Source organism: Myotis nattereri (assembly GCF_964212035.1).
Source record: "Myotis nattereri genome assembly, chromosome: X".
In the NCBI taxonomy this organism is placed as follows: Eukaryota; Metazoa; Chordata; class Mammalia; order Chiroptera; family Vespertilionidae; genus Myotis; species Myotis nattereri.
The window spans coordinates 119,286,151-119,309,013 of record NC_138078.1 but is presented as its reverse complement, the minus strand read 5'-3'; the positions used below and the strand labels follow the sequence as shown (position 1 = coordinate 119,309,013).

Genomic DNA, 22,863 nt, shown 5'->3' with positions numbered 1-22,863 from the left:
GTCCAGTCCCCTCATTGTGCAGCTTGGGAAACAAGAGGCCCACAGAATAGAAAAGACTTGCTCAAGGTCACACCATGGGCAGGGCTAGTAGGGCCAAGACTTTTTTCCTGACGAGAAGTTGCCAAGTTTGTATTTGGAGTTTCACACCCCCCCTTCCAGGCACCTCTGAACTCTCTGTGCCATTCTTCTCAGAAGTGAACTTGATTAATCTATTCACACTGAAGGGGAGTGAAAGCCTTTAGTCCAGGACTCAGCATGTTTTTCCTTCGAAGGACCAGATAGTAAATATTTTCAGCCTTTGTAGCCCACACAAACTCTGTCACAAGTTAACTTATAATGCAAAAGCAGCCACAGACAATGTGTAAATAAATGAGCATATGGGGAGGGGGTGAAGAAAACTTATGTAATACTTTAAACAATAAAGAATTTAAAAAATATTCAGGCTGTTAAAAAATTTTATTTTAAATGAGCATAGCTGTGTTCCAATAAAACTTTATTAGTGGCCCAGCCTGTGTGGCTCAGTGGTTGAGTGTTGACCTATGAAACAGGAGGTCACGGATTGATTCCCAGTTGGGGCACATGCCCAGGATACAGGCTCAATCCCCAGTGTGGGGCACATGCCCAGGATGCAGGCTCAATTCGGCAGGAGGCAGCCGAATAATGATTCTCTCTCATTAATGTTTGTATCTCTCTCTTCCTCTCCCTTCCTCTCTGAAATCGATAAAAATATATTTTTAAAAAAACTTTATTTGTGGACACTGGAATTTGAGCTTCAGTATAATTCTCATGTGGCATGAAATATTCTTCTTTTGATTTCCCCCCCAATCTTAAAAAATGCAAAAACCATTCTTAGCTAATGGGCCATACAAAAAGAGACTGGATTTGGGATATAGACCAGAGTTTTTGACGCCTGAGTTTGTCTAAGAAGTCAGGCTAAGGTGTTAGGAGAAGGAAGAGGAGGGGGAGAGAATGTACTAGATGGAAGCAGGTAAAACATTTGCTTCAAATCTTGGAAACCACGTGGGAACTGGAGCCACAGACATTGGGGAAGGACACACCAGGTGTAGGGGACAGTGTGAACGAAAGCATGGAGGTGGGGAGGTGGGGAAGTCTCTGCGAAAGTTCAATGTGTTCTGCACATGCCTGGCCTCATTGTTATTTGCCAGCCTCGGGTCATTGGCGGCTGTTTGTCCTCACCAGAGGAAAGGGTTGGCTTGATTGAGGATGCCGAGAGACAATGAGGAGGGCTGGAAGTCACAGCCACTAGCTGCGTGACCTTCAGCAAGTCACTTCTTCCTCAAGAACTTGGTGTCCACCGAGAACTTAGAACTTAGTGTCCACTGTTGGATGATAGGAGGGAATGGATGCGATGATCTTTCAGGTCCCTTTTACCTTTGATATCCTGGGGCTCTGGGTCAAGGAGAGGCTCTCAGCAGTGTGGGGGAGGGGGGAGGAGCTGCCTTGGGAGCTCATGGTGACATCACAGCTGAGGCTGCCCTCCCTGTCTGCCCGTCACCCCCTCCCCCACAATAGGCCGTCTTTCCACCTCGTCCTTCCTGGCATTTTTTCCCTGGATGTGGCCAGGGGTGGAGGGGATATTTGGATGGGCCCCAGAAGCCAGCAGTGAACCTGAACCCAGCCTGGCCCCTCCTGCCTGGGGGAGTCCCAGATCTGAGCAAGGAGTCTCCGCCTTAATTTCTAGGACATGAGCTGGCAAGAGCCTTGACAAAGAACACTGTCCCTTCAATAAAAGTTATCTCTCTTTAATGTCCTGTGTTGCTGAGTCACAGATTACCCCAGTTTCTAAAAAACCCAGTAACCGATTTAATTAGTCTCTGGTCAGTGTTTTTGTTCTCTCCCTCCCTCCCCACCCTGCCCCAAAGGAAGCAAGCCAGCTTTACTAGGGGCTGAGGGGCGGGGGGGGGTGGGGGGGGGGATGCAGGGGGCGGGGTGCCATTCGAAGCCCCCTTTCATTCAGCGCATGCAACTTGCTCCCATAGTGTGCTGTCCAGATCGCCAGCCTCACCAGGCCAGGCCTGCTCCTTTGGCTCCTTTGGCCACTGAATTCCTGTTGAGGCCCCTCTTGCAGTGTGTGTGTGTGTGTGTGTGTGTGTGTGTGTGTAGCAAAATAACTCCCAGGGTCCTGTTTTCCACCTTTAATCCTGGGTTTTTTGAGGTAATCCCAACTTCAAAACATCTAAGCTGAACTCATCTTCTTGCCATATTTCCTGGCTCAGTCACTTCATATCTCAAAATTCTTACAGCAAAAACAGATTATACACCTTGGAGTCGTTTCAACTACTGTATTACCCCATACTCTGACATGTTTCTCCTTGGGGCGGCTCTGAGATTCCCCTCCTGGATTCCAGATGCCTCACCTGGTCTCCTTCCATCCCCTCCACTCAGACATCAAGCCAAATCAATCTTCCTAAAGAAGTGCTTGCTTTGTGCCCCTCCCTCGCTCAAGAATCCACTCTAACTCCCAGTTGCTTTCCATATTTTCACATTCTGTTGCCTGGTGGACCTCGGGCCTGTGCACTTCTTCAGCTCATTTCCCTGACTCCCCAGCCAGTCCTTCCTCCCCATAGTAAAGCTGGTTTCCTCTCTCTGCTATGAGTTTGATGGTTGTTGGTTATGTCTTCCCTGTTTTCATTTCATCCCACCATTTCCCATTTCCCTGTCTTCCTGTCCTTCTAGGTAAAGGCATGCTGAGTACCTAATGAATGACCATGGCCAAAAAGACACAAATCAGGCTGGGGAATTGTAAAACATGTTTGGGACATAACAGGGAGTTTTCACCTACAGTAACTCACTGGCCTTTCATGACCATGCCTTGAGCTGAGTAGGCGTTCCCATTTGACAGGAGAGGAAGGGGATCTGCCTAAACCCCAAGGCAAAGCTGGATCATTTTGCTGGGATCCCCATGCCTTTAGGATCTGCTGGGACTTCTGGGGTCCCCCATACTGGGGTTCATGACTTTGCCTCCTTTTCTGCGGTGTGTTTTCCCTGTCACTAGCTTGTCCTTCACCTCACAGAAAAGTTTAGTGTCCCTCTGCCTCCTCCCTGTCCCTGGAGCACTGGGGAGGAGGATGTGGTGGCCACAGGCACCTCCAGGGGGTGCTCTTTGGGCTGTCTCAGGCAAGGCCCCTGGCAGTCAGGGCAGCTGGGGAAATAGGTTCCCTTTGTCAGTCACCCTTCCCCCGCCCCTCCTCCCCTATTGGGCTTCTGTGCTCTTCTTGCCACATAACCACAACCCAAAGGGCTGGGGTGGGGTGAAGGTGGTAAGGACGGGGGACTGGGAGCATTCCTCCAACCACAGCAGCCTGCCCCTCCCTGTGGGGCCCCCAATGCAGGCGAGGAGCCAGCCCCTTCCACGCCAACAACTAGAAACCTCCAGACCCATCCTGTCTATGTTCTGGGGGGACTTCTGGGGGGCTTCATGGGGTGCCCAGTCCCCCTTGCTCTCTGACGGTCACCTGAAACTCATCATCCCGGATGAGTGCTTTTTTAATTTTCAAAGTGCTTTCCCACCACCATCTTCATTCACCCGAGACTTCCTGGCGAGCATCTGCTAAGCTTGAATTACCCTCAGCCCTCACCCACTCTAAGGATGACAAGATACCACAGAAATATGGCTGACTTTTCCAGTGTCACACATTTTGGGGGGGATGCAGCCAGGAGAAGGCCTCCGTGCTCCTCCCTCGACCTGGGCAGGGTACAACCACACAGTGCGGGTGGGCTGCTGGGTGTCCTGGAGAAAGATGAGGGGACATCTCCCTACCTGTGGCCTGCTATGTGCTGCAGGCCTAACTGCTCCTCCACTGGGACAGCTTAGGGCTTGGGAAGGTAGGGACAAAAGTGGAGCTGAGAAAGGGCTGGGAGCAGCTGGAGAAGGGCTCCGGGCCTGCCTCACCACTAGAGTTGTGACAAGCCCTACGCTGGAAGCAGGCAGTGACCGAGGGTCAGGGAAGGAAACTGGGTTTCTTATAAATAAGCACAGAGAAACCCCAACCAACAGAGCTTGCAAAACATTTCTTTTTTCTCTCCCTCTTCCTGATTTCATCTCAAATGGAGGGGGTGGTGGAAAGAAAGAGGGGAGAAGGAGCTGACAAAATAGCTGTGGCTGAGGCCCCTTCGCTGGGCATTTGCTCAAGGAGAGTTCAGCTAGCAATATGAGTCAAGACTGTGTCGGAACCCCATGGATAGGTTACCTCCATTCCATCCATGGCTAGAGATTGGATTCCTGACTCTGGCCCTCTGTCTCTTAAATATGTGCCACTAGTCACGTGATACAGCATGCAAATTTGCTGCTGGATGACTATGGCGGGGGGTGCTGTTTTTCAGTGGAGGGTACAGCTGTTCCTGGGGTAGTTTCCATTTTGTTTGTGGTTGTGGGGGAGGAGTGCTGAGGGAGTGGGAAATGGCATGAAGGAAATTGTCACTTCCTTTCCAGAGAATTCCAGAAAGGTTTCATGGGGGACCGGGTATTTTAGGAGCGAGAGCTGGCTCAGAGGGGACAAGGAACTGGAGGAGAAGTCTGCTTTGTGGCCCAGCTGACCATCTGGCCCCCATGTTTCCTGGCGTGTGTGAAAATGCCACGGGTGTTACTAGCAGTTCAGTGAGAGCCATTGGCTCAGCTGAACGGGTGTAGATTTAAACTCACTCCACGGAGACTGTGGACGTGGCTTTCACATAGGGGCCGTTTCCTGTAGAGGAGGCCCAGATGGGTGGGTGTTGAGCACCGCTTGACGTGTCCCAGTGACAAACCCAGAAAGGGTCTTTACGTCTGCAACACCGCACAGTTGTGGTGACGCAGGAGCGGCCCAAACCACTTCTATTTTGCTATTTTGGTTTTGAAATGCAGTCAGAATCACAGAGAGCCAGAGGTGTGCATTTGCAGGCCTGGGCCTTGGGCGCCCTCCCTCCTGTGGCTCACACACTCCCACGCAGTGCCCAGGGCCATAGTCTCTCACAGAGGCTTTGCTTTTAGCCCAAGTAGGACTGGCCCTGGGAGCCAGGGGTCCTGCAGTGGCCTCCAAGGGAGTCAAGCGGGTGGAGCTCTTAACACCCTGGGAGCTGAATTGACTGGAGCAGTGACAGGTCGGGGTGGGGGGAATTCACCACCGGTTACTAAGGGCTCCCAGGTGCCTCAATTTCTTAAGTTAAGTGCCTGTGTGACCCCTTACCCCCCCCCCCCCACTCACTGGCAAGACAGTGCCCAGGGCTCTGGACCACTGAATCTGCATCTCAGTGTCTCAGTGCGTCTCTGAGGACCCTGGTGAGGGGAGCCCCTGGTGTGGGCCTCTCTGGTCTCCAGCAGGGCGGGCCTTCTGTGGTGGTGGCTTCTTTGGTTTCAGGTTCCTGGGAGAGGGAGGTTATTTTGAGGGACTTGGGGAGGTGGTTCAGTCCTCTGCTGGGGAGAGTGAGCGAGCATGCAAATGAGCCCCTCTCCACCTCTCACTTTCAAATCCTCAAACATCTAAGGGGGGAGAAATGAGAGTTTCTGGACTGGAAGGTTCCATGATGATGGGGGTGGGGAGAGAGTGATCTTAGCCTCGGCCAACAGAGTAGGACAAATGGGGCAGCTACTTGCCCCCTACACCCTTCACCTTAGCTTCAGGCTGGAGCTCAGGCATAAGGAGACACCAATATGAGCTGTGGGTGATGTGTGCAGCCTCCCAATACTCACAGGCCTGGGCCAGCGGGATCTGTACCAATCACGTTCTTAATTTAGAGACTTAGACATCTGGGCACAACGAAGACAAATGGATTAGTCTCTTTTATTTTAAACCTTCCTTCCTTGTGCTGCCCTCCCCTCTCCCACCTCCTCCCTGGCAGAGTGGACCTTGAGGGGGCTCACCCCAAGAGCCACATACATATTCGGCAGATATTCTCTCCCTGGAAAGCATAGGGGGCAGTGGCAGTGGCAGCCCACACCCCTCTTCACCACAGCCTCTTTGAGCCGCCGTGAGCTGGAGGGCAACAGATGACTGAGCTTGCTGTCCTGATGGCCTTAGACACACAGAGGCTCTCACACACATGTCCCCATACTTAGGGCACATGGGCATGCCCCGCACACGTACATATCTACCATGTTTGCACACATGCAGCGAACTCTCATTGTAAATTACAATGCAAAAATATACAGATATTATACACAGAGTGCACACATTCCTCTCATTCTTGTATAAGCCAGAGGATATGACACCCACACCACACCCAGTGTACAAATAGATATACTTTATTGCCCAGAAAACACAGCTCACTTGTACAGAATGACCAGTATCATTCATTCATTCATTCATTCATTCATTCATTCATTCATTCATACGTTCATTCCACATACAGGAATTGAGTGTCTTCTCCATGCCAAGCACAGTGCAAGGCTGCTAAAGTTTCATCAATGGCCAACACAGTCGTCCCTGCCCTCAAGGAAGCCACTGTCTAATGGGGGAGGTAAGGAAGGCACGCAGAGGTTCCACAGGCTGAGATAAGGGGCAGTGAGCTCACAAACATGAAGAGAAGCCAAAGGGATGAGCAAACCTGAAGGCCCACGGCGGTGGGAAGGCCTCAGGCCCTTGAGGGGGGGAGGGAACAGACACAGGAGTTTCAGAAGTTTCATGTTTAGACAAAGTGGGATTAGGTGAAAGTGATAGCCTTTCATTTGATTAGTTTGAGAATGCTTCCTGGGGACAGACAGGCGGTCTGGCCTGTGGGAGGCCTGGAGCTGCGGAATGTGGGCCTTGGGCACTATGGGTGGGGGAGACAGACCTTCCAAGCATAAATGGCCTTGGGAGGCTTCTCGGGGCCACCAGAGACCGGACCAGGTCACATACAGGGTTGGGTGGGGGTAGTGGGGAGAGGGAGGGGTGGAGCTCAAGCAGGGACCCTGGTTTGCCAGTGCTTCCTCTGCCCTGACAGGCACCAGTTTCTCATGCTCCCAAAGGGAAACTCAAACCTGACAGCTTGAGTTCAGTGACTTCTCAGAGTTTTTATTGGGGGAGGGGGATGGAAAGGTGTGGGGATGAGACTGGGGGTGGGGAGAGGGTGGAGCCAGCCCTGTGGGCTAACGGAAAGGAAGTGGGAGAGGCCTGGGTGTCTCCTGTGGGGGAGAGCGGTCATCAGGGAGGTCACCCGTGGTCCCCCACCCTTCCCTCCCCTTTGCCCCTCTCTGAAGTTCCTCATTTCTTTCCTGCCAGGAGAAGGTTTTGCCACCCTTGGCACTGCCAAAAGAGTGTCCAGGAGGCAGGGGTCAGTGTGTCACTCCCACTTTGGTGCCTGGCCCCAGTTCTTCAGATGCTTATGGTTGAACCAGGCTGTTTTAGACCCAGCGCGCGCGCACGTGCGCGCACACACACACACACACACACACACACACAATGTCACTAAAAACAGAACACTGAGGGCCAAAGATGTAGCACCTACAAGTGGAGAAGCCCAACTGTTCAGGTCTGGCGGAGCAGAGCAGATGGACAGGAGGGACGTGGGAGCAGGAGCGAGCCTTTGGAAGGCAGGCATGGGTGGGACCGCAGACAACACGTACAAGCATAGCAAGCACAGGAAACAATTGGAGGCCCGGGTGCCATGTGAATGCCTGAGGTACAGACTGTGAGGCATTCAAGGAGAGGAGAGACGTGCGAACTACAGCAGACAGATTTCCTGGAAAGGGAGGGCCCCTAAACCGGCCCTAGAGGATGGGCCAGGTTCCTTGGGCCCTTCCCCCAGCCAGGGTTCTCCTCACAAGTTCCCAGGGTGACAGTTCAGTCTTGAAACTGAAAGCAAAGCTGAACCAAGAACACAAGCCCACATCCAGCATAGAGGCCATCTGGGTGGTGGTGGGGTGGTGATGAGTGGGCAGATCTTGGGGCCCACCTGTCCCTGTCCCCAGGCTCTTTGGAGGCGTGGCCATGTCTGCGTCCCATCCCCACAAGCTGGGTCAGGCGAACTACACAAACCTCACAGCAAGACATTTCTTCCTCTGTAGATTCTGCCCTTCAGAGCTAAGTGACCCCCTACTCCCAAGGTAAACTGAGCCAGGCAGCATCTGGCTCACATGTCCTGACCCACACCCCTCGCACAAGAGTCTTTCCTGAGCCAAAGGAATTTTTGGCCTTTTTCATGCTATTGCCCCATCCACAAGGCCCTGATTTTCCCTGTGGCCACACCCTAGGGACTAATGTGCAGGGTGGAGAGCGATCAAAGTCCCTCTCTCTGTCACCTCCAGAGGAGTGGGGGAGGGAAGGGAGGGAGACTGCCTAACTTCAGGGCCAGCTAAGGTGCAAATGCTGGTGACTTAGATGGGCACACAGGCTTGATCACTTCCCACTGGAGGTGACTCAGTTACCTTCCTTTCCCCTCTTTCATTACCTGCCTCCTTTCTTCTCCTTCCCCCTTCTTCTCCCATTGCCGGCCCCTTGTAGCCATCCCCTCCTGGCAGTCTGCCCTAGCACGGCAGAGTCCCTCTGATTGGCCAGCTATCCTGGGAACAGAGCTCAAGGAAGGTGATTTACTCAGTGCCCCCACCTCTCCCTTCTCTCTAGGTCACTCTTGCGGTTGGCCCAGCCCAGCATGCAGCCTTGAACTTCGCTTAGGCCACCACATACTCCAGTTTTCTACACACCCGTTCTCCTGTGGCTTGAGTGTAGGCTCTAAGCTCCAAGTTACCTGAGGAGCATCTCTTCATCAAGAAAAACCTGCGGCTCCAGAGGGCCCTGCGAATTCTGCTGTCAGCTCTGAAGAGACAGCATGGCTATAACCTTGCAGCCCAGTGACCTGATCTTCGAGTTTGCAAGCAACGGGATGGATGATATACACCAGGTACAGCCTCCAGAGCACAGAGCACAGAGCACAGTCAGCCAGTACAGACGATCAGATAGACACAGACAGGCAGGCAGATAGCCAGCTGGTTGGCTGGCTAGCCAGTCAGCAAATATTGATCAAGCACCTACTAGGTTCAGGGCACTGGGCCCACTTGTCAGCTAGACTGTGCCAGCTAGCCACTCACAAAGCCAGTCAGTAATCATGGGGTGGTCATTTAGTGAGCTGGTTGCCCACGTGCAATTACAGGGCACGTGCAGTCACTAAGTCAGCCAAGCAGCTGCTAAGTACACCAGCTGAGCTGTTGGCTAGTCAGCGACGTGGGCTGAATGCACAGTTGTGCACTGACCTGCCTATGCTTTTTCAGCCACTTCCCATCACCCCAGAGTCACAGTGACAAAGTTGCTGGGACAACCACATAGCAGGAGTGAGCACTGCCAGCTGGAACCACAGGGCAGAGTCCAACCCCTGGCATCAGGCTCATGTCTCTAGCCTGGTTGATGGACCCTTCCATAACCATATTTTCAGCCTCGATTTGAAATTCAGGATACACTGGAAATGGAGTCTTCTGGTTGCAGGAAGTTGGAAAATAGGACAGACTTCTGTCACCCGAGTCCCTACCACTCCGTACCTTGCCCTGAAGTGGGGCTAAAACGTTTTCTGGGCACTTAGCTGTACCCATCAGATAGGGTCCTGGCACACTCGCCACCATCCACTCCCCTCTTTTTACAAACTGGCAGCCAGCTACAGTGGAAGGAATGGAAGAGTAGGAGCCAGGAGTCCTGGGTTCTGATCCTAGTTTGGCTACAGTGTCACCTATGCAAGGCCTGTCCCCTACTGTATCTGGCTACCATCTCTCCATCTTCACCAAGGGGAGAGCCACCTGGATCACCTCTAAGGGCACCTCAGCCTAATTCTGATGCCCTCTATCCTAAATCCTTGTGAAGATGGAAAACTTTGTGCAATCTCTTGCGCACTACGAAAGGCTGCCCCCTAGTGGGATTTGAGCATATTAAACTTTCTGTCCAGCTGGGCCTTACCCAAGTTGCTCAGTTTTATTGAACACCCCTGAAGTGCCTAGAGGAGAAAGCAAGAAACTCTAACCTTACCTGGGTTCCCAATGCTACAAGTCATTTTTTTACTTGTTTCTAGTCTGCTCAGCAGCTGTTTCTGTTCTTCATAGAGGCTGTTCATAGACACTCCCAACCCCATACCTTCTAGCCCAGGGGTGGGCAAACTTTTTGACTCGAGGGCCACAATGGGTTCTTAAACTGGACTGGAGGGCCGGAACAAAAGCATGGATGGAGTGTTTGTGTGAACTAATATAAATTCAAAGTAAACATCATTACATAAAAGGGTACAGTCTTTTTTTTTTTTTAGTTTTATTCATTTCAAATGGGCTGGATTCGGCCCGCGGGCCGTAGTTTGCCCACGGCTGTTCTAGCCCCACACACGCCCCTGCACCCTCAGCAGACAGCCTCTCCTCCAGTCCACAGAGAAGCTCAAAGCCAAGGAAGTCCACAGTTTCCTTCCATCCTCCATTTTGTTGACAACGTCACTGTTCTTTTTTTAAAATATATTTTATTGATTTTTCCACAGAGAGGAAGAGAGAGGGACAGAGAATTAGAAACATCGATGAGAGAGATACATCGGTCAGCTGCTTCCTGCACACCTCCTACTGGAGATGTGCCCACAACCAAGGTACATGCCCTTGACTGGAATCGAACCTGGGATCTTTCAGTCTGCAAGCTGATGTTCTATCCACTGAGCCAAACCAGCCAGGGCCACTGTTCTTTTTAAAATATTTATTTTATTGACTTCAGAGAGAAAGGGAGAGGGAGAGAAAGATAGACACATCAATGATGAGAATCATTGATCTACTGCCTCCTACATGCCCCCCACTGGGGATTGAGCCCGCAACCTGGGCATGTTCCCTGACTGGAATCAAACTTGGGACCCTTCAGTCTGCAGGCCAACGCTCTATCTACTGAGCAAAACCAGAAGTGTCCCTGTTCCTTTCAAGGGTAATCCTGGCCCTGTACTTACTCTCCTCTCTCCTGCTTCCCTCAAGACCTTAAACCTTTGATCAACTCCTGTCTTTCTCTGATATATTTCAGACCTCCCAGACCTTCCTTCTCAACTTAGAACATAATCAGTTCTCCCCAATCCTAAAAGAAAACTTCACATGCCTCTCTTCCACCCACCTCCTTCAAAATACCACTTTCTTTGTGCCTTTCCTCTCCCCAGCATAGGCTTCAACCTTTGTGTTTACTTTCTCACCTCCTTTCTCTCACTCATTTTAGGAAACAATTTTTTAAAATATAGTTTTATTGAGAGAGAATCATTGATCGGCTGCCTCCTGCACACCCCACACAGGGACGGAGGTTGCAACCCAGGCATGTGCCTGACTGGGAATCGAACCATGATCTCCCTGTTCATAGGTCAACGCTCAACCACTGAGCACACTGGCTGGGCAGGAAACAATTTTTATTGCAAAAAAATTTTTTTGTATCATGAATACAAAAAAGTGCATAAATCACATACATATGTGTATATCTATTTAAAGAATAACTATACAATAAACACCCATGAACTCACCACTCAGGTTGAGAAATAAAATGTTACCAGTCTCCTAGAAGCTCCTGATACATAAAACAATGAGAACCTACTCTATGCCATGCCTTGTTCTAAGTGCTTTATGCATATTGATTTGTTTAAATAACCTTAAGGGGTCAATAATATGATCATCCAAATTTTATAAATGAGGAAAACAATGCACAGAAAAACTAGGTAACTTGCCCAAGGTCACCCTGCTAGTAAGTAGTAGAGCTTGGTTTCATACCCAGGCAGTCTGGCTCTAGATCAGGACAATCCAATAGAATATTCTGAGATGATAGAAGTATGCTATATTTGTGTTATCCAGTATGGTGCCACTAGTCACATGTGGCTATGGAGCACTTGAACTATGGCCAACACACTGAATAACTGATCTTTTATCTTGAAAAAATTGCATTTATATTTAAATAGTCACCCGTGGCTAGTGACTACCATATTGGACAGACAGCTCTTAACTTTATGGCCTTAATCACTACACCCCACTGCCTGCCTCACTCTATCCTCTCTGAGATCCATTGTAATGTGCCTTGGGACTCTAGCACCCCCTGAAACTGCATTAGCCTGGGTGACTGCCCAGTAGCCAAACCCAAAAGCATGTTATTAACTTTTGTTCTTCTGGAACCTTCAGGCACAGAACTGAGTATTCTCATTCTTCTTCTATGAAGAAAGAATTAACTAATAGTCCCATGAAAGAAAATTTGAAAAATACAGAAAATTATAAAGAATGGGGGGAAGTCATCCAAAGTCCCACAACTTAAATATAATCATTATGAACATTCTGGTATATTTCCTTCCAAACATAATTAAAAAAAACAAACAGTTGCAAAAAAACAAAAACAACAAAATACCAAACAGTTTCGATCACACTCCATTTTTATTTAGCCTTTGGTTTTAGAACAACTACGTCCTCCAGGGGTCAAATTCTCATCCTGATCATTTTTTCCATTCCAAGGGATTTAGCGACCACCCTGTTGAGTTCTTGGACACATTTTTTTTTTTTACTCCCCTGAGAGATATCTCCATTTTAAATATCTCTAGGGTACCTCAAACTAACCATATTCAGACACTGCCCTCCTTATATTTCTCCAAAAATCTGTTCCTCCCCCTCTTCCAGGTCCCCCCTTAACATGAACAGTGCCCCCATGCACCCATTGAATCAAACTGGAAATTGGAACACTCTCCCCAATCCAGGCAATGACTGAGCCCTTACCTTTCTTACTCTCTAATGCTTCTGTTCTTTTGTCTTCGTTGCCACAGACTGAGCCCTAAGATGTCCACAATCTGAGCTCCTAACCCTGGGTACTCAGCGCTGACTGTAGGCTGAGTCCTTCACCTGACTACAGATCGAGTCCCTTGCCCTTGCCATTGACTAATCCTTTCCTGATCCTGGCCATGGATTAACCCATAACTACAGCCAATGAAAGCTGTCTGCCCTTGAATGCAGGTGGTACAGACCTAGCCCATCACTATTAATTAAAAATTCATCATCCAGTGAAGTCAGACCGTTGTCATAGTCTTAACAAAGGACAGTTCTTGAGGGTTCTAAGAATTCGAAATTGCAAGAACAGCTAGATTCTGGTAGGCGGGCTTCCTGGAAGAGGTGGGTGGGTCATGAACCAGATCCCTCTTTTCTCCACAGCTGGAAGACCCCTCAGTATTCCCCGCTGTGATCGTGGAGCAGGTACCTTACCCCGAATTACTGCATCTGTATTCAGGACTGGAGCTAGAAGATGGTCACAACGGCATCATAACGGACAGGACCTTGTGCATGACACAGGATCAGATCCTGGAAGGCAGTTTCATGCTGGCAGGTCTGTCCCCTTCCTGGGCAGGGAATCTGTGGAGGATAAAGGGGTTTGTCTTCAGGGAACAGTAGCCCACACACAATGGCTTATAGTGACACATACAGCAAAGGCAAGGCCCCCAACAGTTGGAAATTAGATGGGACAGTTAGGACAAACAAAAGGTAGTACAGCTTCATAGAGGAGGAAGTCATCTAAATGGATTCATGATCTTTTTTTTTTAACATTTTTATTGATTTCAGAGAGGTAGGAGAGGGAGAGAGAGAGAGATAGAAACATCGATGATGAGAGAGAACCATTGATTGGCTGCCTTCTGCACACCCCCTACTGGGGATCGAGTCTGCAACCCAGGCATGTGCCCTGACCAGGAATCGAACCGTGACCTCCTGGTTCATAGGTCAATGCTCAACCACTGAGCCACATTGGCCAGGTGGATTTATGATCTTTTGAGATGGAGGACAATGAGGAGTGGAGATAGCTGGGGTGGGTGTAGAGAGAAGGTGGAAGACTAGGCTGGGAGGTGGCTCCTTTGCACTGTTCTCTGGGCTGGCCCTGGTTATGGGTGTACCCTCAATCTTGTACCCTAAGAGAGCTTTTTTTTCTCCCCTCTTATCATGAAACCTGAAACCAGATGAAAATGAAGCAACCTCACAAACCATGTCAACCACTGAAGTCTTGCTCAATGTTGAGTCTCCCAACAACATCCTGGATGAGAAGCAGATCTGTAAGTATGAACTTTGGTGTCTTTACTCAAGGCAAAACAAATGGTATTGAAAAAGATCATGTCTAGCCCTAGCCGGTTTGGCTCAGTGGATTGCACCTTGACCTGCAGACCGAAGGGTCCCGGGTTCAATTCTAGTCAAAGGCATGTACCTCGGTTGCAGGCTCCTCCCTGAGCTGGGCCCTGGTCAGGGCACATGCAGGAGGCAACCAATTGATGTGTTTCTCCCACATCGATGTTTCTCTCTGTCTTTCCCTCTCTTCCACTCTCCCTAAAAATCAATGGAAAAATATATTCAGAACAGAAAATAAATAAATAAAAAAGATCACGTCCATGTGTTGGATTCTCAGACACATGTGCATTCAGGCATATGTACCCACCCCCACCAACATACACACAAACTTATTCTTGAGCTGTGACTGGAATGGGAAGGGCTGGAGGGCACCACGGACAAGGAAAGGTGGCCAGGGTGACTTTTCCCCCCATTGTTTTTTGTTGTTGTTGATCCTCACCAAAGGAAATTTTTCTTTCTTTCTTTCTTTCTTTCTTTTTTTTTTTTACCTGAGGATATTTTCCCATTGATTTTTAGAGAGTGGAAGGGAGGGAGGGAGAGAGAGAGAGAGAGAGAGAGAGAGAGAGAGAGAGAGAGAGAAACATCGATGTGAGAGAGACACATGGATTGGTTGCTTCCTGTACACACCCCAACCCAGGCCAGGGATCGAGCCTGCAACTGAGGTACGTGCCCTTGACCAGAATTGAACCAGGGACCCTTCAGTCCAGGGGCAGCACTCTATACACTGAGCCAAACCAGCTAGGGCTTCCCGAATTTTTAAATTGGGGTAAAATACACATAAAATTGATGACCTTAACCATTTTTCAGTGTACCGCTCACTGGTATTATGTTCATTTGTATTGTTATGCAGCCATCATCACCATCCATCTCCAGAACTCTTCATCTTGAAAACCGGAAACTTTCTACCCATTAAACAACTCCCCCTCCTCTTCCCCCCAGCCCCTAGCAACTACCATTCTACTTTATGTCTATGAATTTGACCAGTCTAGGTACTTCAGATAAGTGGAATCTTACAGTATTTGTCTTTCAGAGACTGGCTTACTTCTTTTTTAAAAAATATATATTTTTATTGACTTCAGAGGAAGGGAGAGGGAGAGAGAGATAGAACATCAGTGATGAGAGAGAACCATTGATCGGTTGCCTCCTGCACGGCTTCTACCAGGGATCAAGCCTGCAACCTGGGCATGTGCCCTGACCAAGAATTGAATCGTGACCTCCTGGTTCATACGTCAACGCTCAACCACTGAACCATGCCAGCCAGGCAAGACTGGCTTATTTCACTGAGCAGAATGTCCTCAAGGCCTGCCCATGTTGTAGCACGTGTCAGAATCTACTTCCTTTTTAAGACTGAGTACTATTGGCCAGGGTCACTTTTCAGGGTCCCCCTCTCTTGCTGGGCTCCCAGGAGGACTACTCAGGGTGTGGCTTATTTTATAATGTACAGGGTTCGGTACCTTCTCGTCCCTTTCCTGATCTTGGAGGTTGGCCATCCCTCCCCAGAAGGCCCCCAAGGCAGGCTTTTCCTCCAGGAATCCCTCAGGCATTTGCCCTGACTCCACAGGAGGACTCCTGGACCTAGTAACTGCCCCTTCCCAAGGGGGCTCTGGTAGACAGCGCAGGAAAGAAAGCCCTGAAGCTTCAAGTTAAGAGTCCCAGCATTTCTAATCCTGACTCTGTCACTAATATTCATTCAAGATTCAACAGATAGTTACAGGGTGGCCACATGTACCAGGCAAATTCTTACTGTGTGATCTTGGGCACGTGCCCTGCCTGTCTGGGTCTCAGTTTCCTCATTAGGAAAGCAGAGGAATTGGGCTAACGGGTGTCTAAGGCCCCCTCCAGTTGTAAAAATAAGTGAATGACTAAATCAAGGTGGCCCTGTATCCTGGGTGTCACCTGGAGCTTCCCAACAGCAGTGGGCTCGAAATGTGGCAGCCATCGTTGGGGCCGGTTCATGCCCACAGCTCTACAGATGTTTGCTCTCCTCAATGGTGCGAGACACATGAGGTGTTTTCAGGTGTCTCCTGTGTTTGGGGCTCAGGGGAACGGCACCTCTGCTCTTTCCCCGGGAGCCCATCATTCTCTGGAGCACTGGGAGAGCATGCTCCTACCCTGCACTGGCCTTTCTTTTATAGTCAGCACCTCTGAACTGCTTCCGGATTCAGACCCTGCTCCAGCCACCACTCTGCCCAACTACCTGTTTCCTGTCTCTGAGCCCAATGCCATGAACAGTGCTGGTGACACTGGTGACCAGGAGGGGCATTCTCTGGAGGAGCAGGTCTCCAAAGAGGAAAGTGCCAAGAAGACTGGAAAACCAAAGAAGAGAAGTAAGAGAGAGAGAAAGAAATGTGTGTGTGTGTGTCTTCAAGGAGCGGGTGGTAGGAGAGGGGCAGTCAGGGAAAACATAGGGTTGAATGGGTGGAGGCCCACAGACACATTAAGAAGACAGCTCTCTGGTATGGCAGTGGTGGATGAAAAGGCTTCCCTTACATAAAGTAAAACCTGGCCTTATTGCTTGGTCCACCCATAGCCTGACATTTCCCAGCCCATTCCTGTCTGCTCGGCATAGAAGTAAACTCTTCCAGAAGTGCCGATGATCCCAATGGATAAAATTCTAGGCTGGGTGTTCAAACACCAGGCCTGGCCCCCATGGCCAGTCCCTGGCCCCCTGGGGGCCTCTGCTGTGTGCTTTGTGTTCTTATCTTCCTTCTGAGAGCTCATGGAGCCGAGACCATATATGGGAGAGGACTTTGGGCTTTCCCAAGCCCTGTGTTATTGATTTACTCGGGTGATGGCTGGTTGAGACTGCCTTGTCATCATGGCAACCAAAACCCCAGTGTCTCACTCACCTGCACAACAGTCACACCTTTAGGCTGCCTTTTCATTCCAAAAATTAGCCTAGGTGGATTCTGATCTAAAAGTGACTCATTGCCCCACATTGTACTGCTGTTCTGGGGCCTGAAAATCAGGGCAGGTGCACATACCTGGGAGCTGTGGCCAAGGAGAACGATCCTGGGATCTCCCTTGTCTGCCTTGTCACACCCAACTTGATAAGCTCCAGGCCCTCCTGCTTGGGAGCCCAGCCTGCAGCACTTGCTGTGGTCTCAGCCTCACCCTGCTCTCCCCTTCTCCTCAGTCCGGAAGACAAAGGGCAACCGCAGTACCTCACCTGTCACTGACCCCAGCATCCCCATTCGGAAGAAATCTAAGGATGGCAAAGGTATGGCTGGTAGTCAGGGGAGCTGAGATGGGAAGGGAGCCAGGGTGCCTGGGTCACCTCTCACCACCTGGTCCTCTTCAGGCAACACCATCTATTTGTGGGAGTTCCTCCTGGCACTTCTGCAAGACAGGAACACCTGCCCCAAGTACATCAAGTGGACCCAGCGAGAGAAGGGCATCTTCAAGCTGGTGGACTCCAAAGCTGTGTCAAAGCTCTGGGGGAAGCAGAAGAACAAGCCTGACATGAACTATGAGACAATGGGGAGGGCCCTAAGGTAGGAGCTGCTGGGGGTCCCTGTCCTGGAGGAGTGACCACACTCTTCCTCATGTGCAAGGAGGCCCTCCTGCTATAGGGTCTCCTAACCTTCCCATCTGCTTGCCCTAAGCCACTCCCCAGACCCCCTCTGGAAGGAACAATTCCCTCTCTCTTGCAGCTCTGTCCTAGCCTTTTCTTTCTTGATAGGAGAACATTTTATGGCCTCCCATCCCCAAGAAGGTCTTCCTTTTTTTTAAAAAAAATGTATTTTTATTGATTTCAGAGAGAAATGGAGAGGGAGAGAGAGATAAGAAACATCAATGATGAGAAAGAATCATTGATTGGCTGCCTCCTGCATGCCCACTACTGGCGATCAAGCCCACAACCTGGGCATGTGCCCTTGACCAGAATCAAACCCAGAACCCTTCAGTCCACAGGCTGACGCTCTATCCACTGAGCCAAACCAGCTAAGGCAAGAAGGTCTTCCTTCACATTCTTCAAGCCAGAGAGCTAGGGAGACGGGCCAGAGTTACCCACAGCTGGTGTGTCACACTGGAAGAGTGCTGAACACCCCCCCCCCCATTATCCATCCATTCTCTCCCGTTCTTCACTCACCCCCTGTCCTCTGCTCCAGTGCAGGGTGGGGGTTGACATTTGAAACCCCTTTTTATGGACCCTTTGAGTCCTCAGGAGATCTCAGAAATTTCATAAATTTCTTCCAAGTCCAAGCGTTGGCCTTCCCACTACCCTTGTCCTTGAGCTCCCATCTGCCTCCTGGCCAGGCTCCTCCTCATGCTTGCCCTGCCCGGAGGGTGGTATGCCCCTGGCTAACTCCTCAACCCTTTTCCCCAGATACTACTACCAAAGGGGCATTCTTGCCAAAGTGGAAGGGCAGAGGCTGGTGTACCAGTTTAAAGAGATGCCCAAGGATTTAGTGGTGATTGAAGATGAGGACGAGAAAAGCGAAGTGGCAGAGGCATCCCCAAAGGCCTCCACCTCCACCAGCACTACCCGGCGAGCCAGCTCCAGGGTCTCATCCAGAGCCGCTCCCCAGGGCAAGAGCAGCCCTCCCTGGGAGAAGCCAAAGGTTCAGCATGTCGGTCTGCAGTCATCTGCAAGTCTGGAATTGGGCCTGTCTCCAGATGAGGAGATTCCCACTACCTCCACCGTGCTGGTCTCTCCACCAGAGGGCCAGGCCAAACTCACCAAAGCTGTGAGGTAAGGGCACCCAAGTTGTCATGAGTCTTCCCATAGTTCCTTGAGTTGTGGGGAGCAGTTTTCAACTTCTTGCAAAGCTCTGCTGCGTGTCCAGCCTCATGGGATCCTCGCAGGACCCTTGAGAAGCCAGTAGGGCACTTGGTCAAGAAAGGAAAAGCCTGGGGTCACACACCAAAGTGATGGCAAAGTCAGCTCTTGACCTGGGGGACTTGTGTTGCCAGCTAGGGCTATTCCTGCTATCCCAGAGGGCTCCCCAAACAGACAGCAGGGGCCTCCACATCTGGGCCTCTCTCCCTGAGCCTCCCCCACTCCAAAAAAGAGGCAACAGAGAATGTTACAGGGATACCCGTCTGCTTTCCTCAGGCCCTCCAGGCCCACATGCAAAGCTCTTGATACCTCTTGTCCATGCGAAGTGCTTCCAATTTTCCCTGAAAAGGTTGGGCTTTGTCTGAGTTGTGTGTATATAGCTCTCACTCTGCTGGCATGAGTCACTGAGATGCGCTTGTAAGGAGAGAAGTTGGTAGAATGGAGCAGCGAGGAACATGGGCTCTGGGGTCAGAAAGCCTAGATGTGAGTCCCTCCTACTAGCTGTGCGACCTAGGGCACGTGACATAACCTCTCTGTGCCCCAGTTTCCTCAAGCTGTAAGATCAGATTATTAAACTTATTCAACTCGTGGGCTATTTTGTTTTGTTTGTTTGTTTTATTGATTTCAGAAAGGAAGGAGAGGAAGAGAGAGTAACCTCAATGATAAGAGAGAATCATTGATCGGCTGCCTCCTGCAGGATCCGGAGGATCGAGCCCGCAACCTGGACATGTGCCCTGACTGGGAATCAAACCCTGACTTCCTGGTTCATAGATCGACACTCATCCACTGAGCCACGTCGGCCAGGCAGCCCATGGGCTATTTTGAAGATAGAGGAAAACAGCGAATGTCAATCATTTTGAGTGTCCCTGACGAAGCACTCAATCAATGTTAACTGAAAAACAAAACACCTTCGACTCCTTTCCTCCTGTGCCCTCCTCTCTAGCCAGTTGGGAGGTGCCTCTTGCCTTAACCAAATCTGTTTTCTGTTTCTTCTCAGTGCTTCTTCAGTGCCTGGCAACATCCACCTAGGAGTGGCCCCTGTGGGGTCAGCCTCGGCCTTGACCCTGCAGACAATCCCCCTGACTACAGTGCTCACCAATGGCCCTCCTGTCAGTACTACTACTTCAACCCAGCTCGTTCTCCAGAGTGTTCCACCTGCTTCGACCTTCAAGGACACCTTCACTTTGCAGGCCTCCTTCCCCCTGAATGCCAGCTTCCAAGAGAACCAGGTGGCAGCACCGGGGACTCCACTGATTCTCAGTGGCCTCCCCCAACTTCTGGCTGGGGCCAACCGTTCGACCAATCCCACAGCAGCCTCCGTCGCAGGGGCTGGAGTAGCAGGGCCCAGCTCTCAGCCCCCGGGGACTGTCATTGCTGCCTTCATCAGGACTTCCAGTGCCACGGCAACCCCTGGGGTCAAGGATGGGTCACTGAGACCCAACTCATATGTGCAGGGCATGGTGACTGGGGCCCCCATGGAGGGGCTGCTGGTTCCTGAAGAGACCCTGAGGGAGCTTCTGAGAGATCAGGCTCACCTTCAGCCACTTCCAACCCACGTGGTTTCAAGGGGCTCCCACAATCTGAGCCTTCTGGGAAACCAGACTTTCTCTCCTCCCAGCCGCCCCACTGTTGGGCTGACCCCGGTGGCTGAACTTGAGCTCTCCTCAAGCTCAGGGTCCCTGTTTATGGCTGAGCCTAGTGTGACCACATCTGGGACCCTACTGACTAGATCCCCAACCCCAGCCCCCTTCCCATTCAACCCCACTTCGCTCATTAAAATGGAGCCCCACAACATATAAACAGAGGGGTTGGGGAAGTGACCCACCAGGCAAAGCTGAGCAGCATTTTCATATGGACTGCCTCTAGCAGACTGACAAGTAGCTCGCCTGCCCTTACATTTTGGTGGAATGTCAATATACCAGACTCCCCCATCCCTCACCTCTGCTTGAGGTCACATGGCCAAGCCATGCCCAGTTTGAGCATTCCTGGCATCAGACCATGGCCCTCAAGAGCACTAGGGGATATGCTCTTGCCAGGGAAATGGGCTGGTGCGGTGATGAAGGGATAAACCTCCTGAGAAGTTGGTGGCCAGGGTGGATGCAGGGGCTTCATGGGAAGATCCATGTTTGCCTGGCTGCATTTCACATCCATGTTCCCTCAGCGGGGAAGTGACTATCCCATATGTGAATATCTCGGTATGTATTCGTGTGTACTCATGAGACTGTATCTTCATTTCTTTGGAGAGGACAAGGGTGCAGCCGTGAGGTCTTTAAGAACATGTGTCTCTGCGCACACATCAGCCGCAGAGATGAGGATTTGTTTTAAGGAAAAACATTCCCTAGTCCCCTTTGTACAAACCAAGACTCATTTGTTCTGAGACTATGGGGGTGCAGGTTGGATCCCCCAAATCTGGAGAGATGTCACAGAGCTGAAGCAGGTCAGGGTAGAAGAGCTCCCATTGGTGTATACATTGGAGCAAATGCAGTTCTAAAGGACAGGAGAAGGCCACGTGGGATAAAAGCATAAAGAGAGGAAACTCAGCCCTCCGGAGCAGCCCCTCAGTCTAGACTGAGGGCTTCTCCCTGGACTTGGCCTCATGGCCCACCAGTAACTTGCCAGCACGCTTGGAACCTTGACCGCTGTGTTGAAGGGTTAGATAGGGGCAGAGTGCCCCTCCAGAGTTAGACCCAGCCGAGTACCCAGGCAGAGCTGAATTAATTAAATGTTTGCACCGAGGGCTGGGGCTGTAAAACCAGGCTTTGCGCCTGGCCTGCACCCCAAATTCTGGGTTCCCTCTTGATTAATGTCGCTCCTGATATTTTCCTGCTGTCAGGCATGGTGGGGATAGTTGTGTTAGCAATGTCGAATGGATCTGCCTCCATCACTGTTCATATGTGCCTGCCGCGCAGCCAGTCTTCTACTCACCTCGTAAGTTTGCCAACCCACCTGCCCCCACTGTGGCTACAGCAGACGTTCATGTGGACTGTCGCCCCTCTTCTCCAACTTTCACTCCTGACCCTGATTCCTTCTTCCTCAAGGAGACAGGAGCCAGCAGATGTGAGCCCCCATGGCACTTCTGTCTCTACATGGCTTTTTGCTTCCCTCTTTCCTCTTTCTAAGGGGCAACTGATTCTCTCAAAGTCAACTCCTCCGCCTAGGGCCTGGATCTCCTCCCCCTCCCTTCTTGGCATTAGCCTGCCTCTCTCCTGCCAAGTGTGGGGGGCAAAGCTAAGATACGTCAGCCTTGGAAACAATTGTTATCTGGTGAATTTGGTTAATGTGAATCAGTGCCTCAGGACCTTTGCTATGTCCTCGGTGCAAAACCATCCACTTGATCTACCTCCCCAGGTTGCTCTTCTCGCTCTCCTTCCGGTCACTGCCAAGCCCACTATCGCCCTCTCTCACTTTCTTCTTGTTTTCCCCCATGGGGTGGGGAAAGTATATACGGTTGTGCAGGTGTATTTATTACACGTCTCCAGCACTTGGCATTAAAGTGCCTTTTTAAAAAAAATAAATCAGTTTATTATGACAATTTCCTGATGGTGGAAAGTAAAGCATTTTGAGAAAGTTTCCTTTTTTTCTTTCTATTTTTTTGCATAAAGACGCTGCATGGGTTGGGGTGGCCCTGTCTCACTCACCAACTCCATAGAACTCATCATCTGAAAGTCACTGATATCTTCATGGTGACATCAAATGCATTCACATTTCTTGGCCCCTGTGAACCCTTACAACATGTCACACTACTTCCCATCACCTCCCGCACTAGCCGGGCTCAACTGTGCCCTCTGTCGCCCATTCTCTGTGCAGTGCTGGCTCCGGATCTACCACTTTCGGTGTGGGTGTCCCCAAGGGTCTCATCCATCCTCTTGGCTCTGGATCAGCATTTTGGGGATGAGTCCAACATCTAGAGCCACAGCCCCCACATTTCTCCCCAGCTCCTGGCTCGCATGCCCAGGGGTCTGTTGGACATTTCCACCTAGATGCCTGCCAGGTCCTCAAAGGCAGCCCCTCTCCCAAAAGTCAATTTGAAAGTTCCCACATATGCACACAAAAC

At 50.6% G+C, this 22,863-nt stretch overlaps 1 protein-coding gene across 1 annotated transcript; it reads left to right on the top strand.

Annotated features, from left to right (window-relative positions):
* Positions 1-8,745: 8,745 nt before the first annotated feature.
* ELF4 (E74 like ETS transcription factor 4) lies at positions 8,746-22,863 on the top strand (the record flags this gene model as incomplete). The annotated part of the gene is made up of 9 exons (XM_081081902.1): positions 8,746-8,817; positions 10,417-10,518; positions 13,073-13,244; positions 13,867-13,959; positions 16,165-16,356; positions 17,166-17,249; positions 17,331-17,523; positions 18,357-18,722; positions 19,807-22,863. The coding sequence occupies 9 exons, from the start codon at positions 8,746-8,748 to the stop codon at positions 20,606-20,608; spliced, it is 2,076 nt and encodes a 691-aa protein (XP_080938028.1). The 3' UTR covers positions 20,609-22,863.